At 34.2% G+C, this 3,647-nt stretch overlaps 1 protein-coding gene across 1 annotated transcript; it reads left to right on the top strand.

Moving 5' to 3' along the window:
• The first annotated feature begins 2,261 nt into the window (after positions 1 to 2,261).
• Positions 2,262 to 3,124, top strand: LOC141652142 (major allergen Mal d 1-like). The gene is made up of 2 exons (XM_074459770.1): positions 2,262 to 2,514; positions 2,776 to 3,124. The coding sequence occupies exons 1-2, from the start codon at positions 2,325 to 2,327 to the stop codon at positions 3,075 to 3,077; spliced, it is 492 nt and encodes a 163-aa protein (XP_074315871.1). The 5' UTR covers positions 2,262 to 2,324; the 3' UTR covers positions 3,078 to 3,124.
• Positions 3,125 to 3,647: the final 523 nt, after the last annotated feature.

Here is a 3,647-nt window from a genome sequence, read left to right as displayed (position 1 = left end):
AACAATTCTACAACTTATATTTAATTCAATTTGAAATTTAATTGTAAAATTTATTATTATTAATGTTTTGTATTAATTGGTGGAAAAGCGAAAGTTCAGTATAATCTAATTGTAGATATAACATAAGGAATGTCCAATTATAGATATGATAAAATAAAAGCCAAATTACAGATATGATATAATGAAAGCCTAATTCTAAGCCAAATTCATTTAGGCGGGAAAATTTAGGAAATCTCTTATTCTTTTAGTATAAGGGGCTTTTTCTATCACTCTACCTGATTCAACCAATAATATTTATCTTCCAAATTCATCATTTTTTATTTTTTTACCTGTATATTTTTTTTCCCTCCCATTTTTAGATTTTTCATCCCTGATCCAATTTCGTCTCTCACTTCTTACATAATCCTTCATCTTTCCTAGACTCTAAAAATAATGAAATCAGATTTTCTTATCTCTTATTTATAAACAAAATCAAATAGAGTCTAAATAAGAAGTGAAAGTGATCGATAAACAGGCCAAAATCATCTCTTTTCTGGCAATTTCAATGTTATAATTTAACCAATTCGTGAAAAATAATAGAGTATGAAATTTGGATGTAGTAGGTAAATTTAGCGAAGGTTAGAGGTTTGGTCAAATGGGAAATTGGTAAGGTGGATAGTCGTGCAAGGTAAATTTAACAAACAAAACTATGAATGAAATTAAATTAGATTCTGATTTCCCCTTTTTGTACAGGATTAATTAAAAGATAGATAAAGTAGGAGATAACATGGGAGGGAAGAAATTGAAAAATTGCTGAAGCATATGAGAAAAATAAATAGTTGGATGAATAATATGGAAATATGAGCAAAGATAAGAAGATATATATGAAGAAGATGAATATTGATGAGTAAAGAAGATGAAGATTATTTGTTGAACATTGGGGTGTTAACGAGTCGAGCCGAGCCCGAGCTTGGCCTTGCTCAGCTTGTGCTCAAGAACCAAAACCCGAGCTTGAGCCGATCTCGAGTTTACCCGAGCTTGAAAAACATATGCTTGTTATAAAGCTTGCGAGATTTAACGCAAGCTCGAGCCAAAATTGAACCCACATCGAGCATATATAAAACTGTTTATTTTTTTATTTTATTTTTCTTTCGATATTTTCGTAACAAGGCTCGAAGGGTATATGTAAAAATATTTGTCAAATCAGCGAGACATTTGATATGTGTGATACAAATTTTTTTTTTTTTTGGCAACGTGTGATACAAAAATATAATCATGATAAAATATTTTTATAAAATATGAGCAATATTTTATGTAATCACACAAGTTCGAGCCGCTCGCGATCTTTTCGAGTCGAGCCAGCCTTTGCTCGGCTTGACTCATTAAGCTCTCGAGCCGAGTCCGAGCCCGAGCCGAGCTTTAACCGAGTTGATCTCGAGTAGCTCGCGAGCTATCTCGTCTCATTAACACCCCTAGTTGAACAAGATAAAATTGATAAACATTAGTTTTAACTTTTAACGGAAAACTTAACGGAAAATACAATTTGGTTATTGTATAGAATAAGAACAAGAATTCATGGCCATCATTGATGTTTTTGGAAAGCAGGGTACCACATGGAAATCCGAAAAATTTAGAGGTACCGTATAAAATTTTCCAAACATTATTATAGAACTTGTAAATTTTAAATGCTAAAATTAAAAGGGTATGAAGTAATACATCTGAGATGCGTAATCTTCTTTCTCTAACAAAAGAGTATGAAACATACATAAATGAGTACCATTAAATAGTCTCTTAATAACTTAATGATCAACAGGTCTTGGTATAGACGGGTGGGGCGAACAGACGCGTAAAGACCTCTAATAAAATGGGTAGGGGGGACAAGATGGGGCACCCCCATGTGCTTCCCACTTTATGGCAAATGGGTATTTTGTGAGGTAAAATGGTATCCGTCTATACGTATAGACGGATAGTGTCCGTCTATAATGAGAATTTGTGCTTAATGATATGATGAATAGTCTCTCAATAAGTTAGCTTTAAAGTTTTTGTGATATGATGAATAGGACTCGTATGAGTCGTACTCCCTCCATTCAACAATTATCACCCCATTTCTCCATTATATGTAAGAGGTATTATATTGAAATGGGGTGATAATTGTTGAATGGAGGGAGTATATGATATCACCGATGACGTTTAACACGTTTAACGGAACCCCATTATAAATTATAAATATCAAACCAAATAGCCAACATTTGTATCAAACTTCTCCTTCACTACCAAACTAGCAACCCTCAATATATCCAAATTTCTTATATTTCTTAATTTAGCACCTTTAGAAAAAATCGATCATGGTCATTTCAACCCACAAAATGGTCGACTGCACTAGCCCCGTGGACGCCGCAAGGTTGTTCAATGCTTTCTGCATTGATAACCATAATTTCATGCCAAAAGCGTTACCCGATTTTATAAAAAGTGTAGACGTTCTTCATGGTGAATCCGGCACTGTTGGGTCTATCAAACAAATCAACTACCCGGAAGGTCAGTTATATTTTTAAGATAACTTTAATTATTTACAGAGTATTAATTGGAACAAGTCAAATGACACAAATTCCTTGATTTGCTTGGTATTCCCGACATCTCAATCATTTGTTTACATTTAATCAAAATACATCACAAAATAATAAAAAAGTGAACAAATAACTGGAACGGATGAGGTATAATTTTTGGCAAAATTGATTATTTTGAGCGGGGATGATCATTGATCACTCCTTAACTCTCTTGTTCTGCCATATTATGCAGGGAGACCTTACAAATACGCCAAAAACAGAGTAGATGAAATTGATGTGGACAAGTTCTACTGCAAGTTCACTGCCGAGGGGGATGTCATTCTCGGCAACATCGAATACGCGGTTTACGAGAGCACATTCGAGCCTTTGGAGAGCGGGACCCACTACACGATGGTGGTACACTACCACACTAAGGGAGACTACGTGGTAAAGGAAGATCAAGTAGCAGTTAGCAAAGAGCACATGAAGAACATGTTCGACATTGCTTCAGAATACCTCGTTACCAATCCTCAGCTCTATGCTCTCAAGCAATAAACATTAGAGAATATTAGAAGATATTGTTAGAGGAGAATAACTGAATAACATACTCCCTCCGTCCCGGTCATTTGTTGTCCTTTGGTTTTGGCACAAAGACCAAGGAAAGGGGAGGTAGTCAATTACTAAATGACAAGTGGAATAAATTGAGTTTGAATGATCAAATTACTCATCAAATTCATTTTTAAAATAGAAAGGACAACAAATGACTGAGACACCCAAAATGGAAAAGGACAACAAATGACCAGGACAGAGGGACAGAGGGAGTACATTTTATTCACCCCTAACAATTATCGATCTCCTAATATTCTCTAATAGTACTTGAATAACGTACGTCTCTTTGAAATGGTGTGATTAATTAAGGAGATGACTGTAAAAAATAAATATTACTCCGTACGAGTTTACGACTTGTATTGAGTTTTATATACTGTATCTGTTTTTGGTGCTTTTGTAACATCATCATTAGGTAACATCTGTAGATGTTATGTTAGAATAAAATTTTTTCATTATAAATAAATATATGATGATGATGCTAGAATTATTAGAACTAGTATTGGTGTCCGGCTTCAC

This window comes from Silene latifolia, chromosome 4, assembly GCF_048544455.1.
Source record: "Silene latifolia isolate original U9 population chromosome 4, ASM4854445v1, whole genome shotgun sequence".
Taxonomy (NCBI): domain Eukaryota; kingdom Viridiplantae; phylum Streptophyta; class Magnoliopsida; order Caryophyllales; family Caryophyllaceae; genus Silene; species Silene latifolia.
Note: the sequence above shows the minus strand (reverse complement) of the source record. Positions and strands in the feature narration are given on the sequence as shown.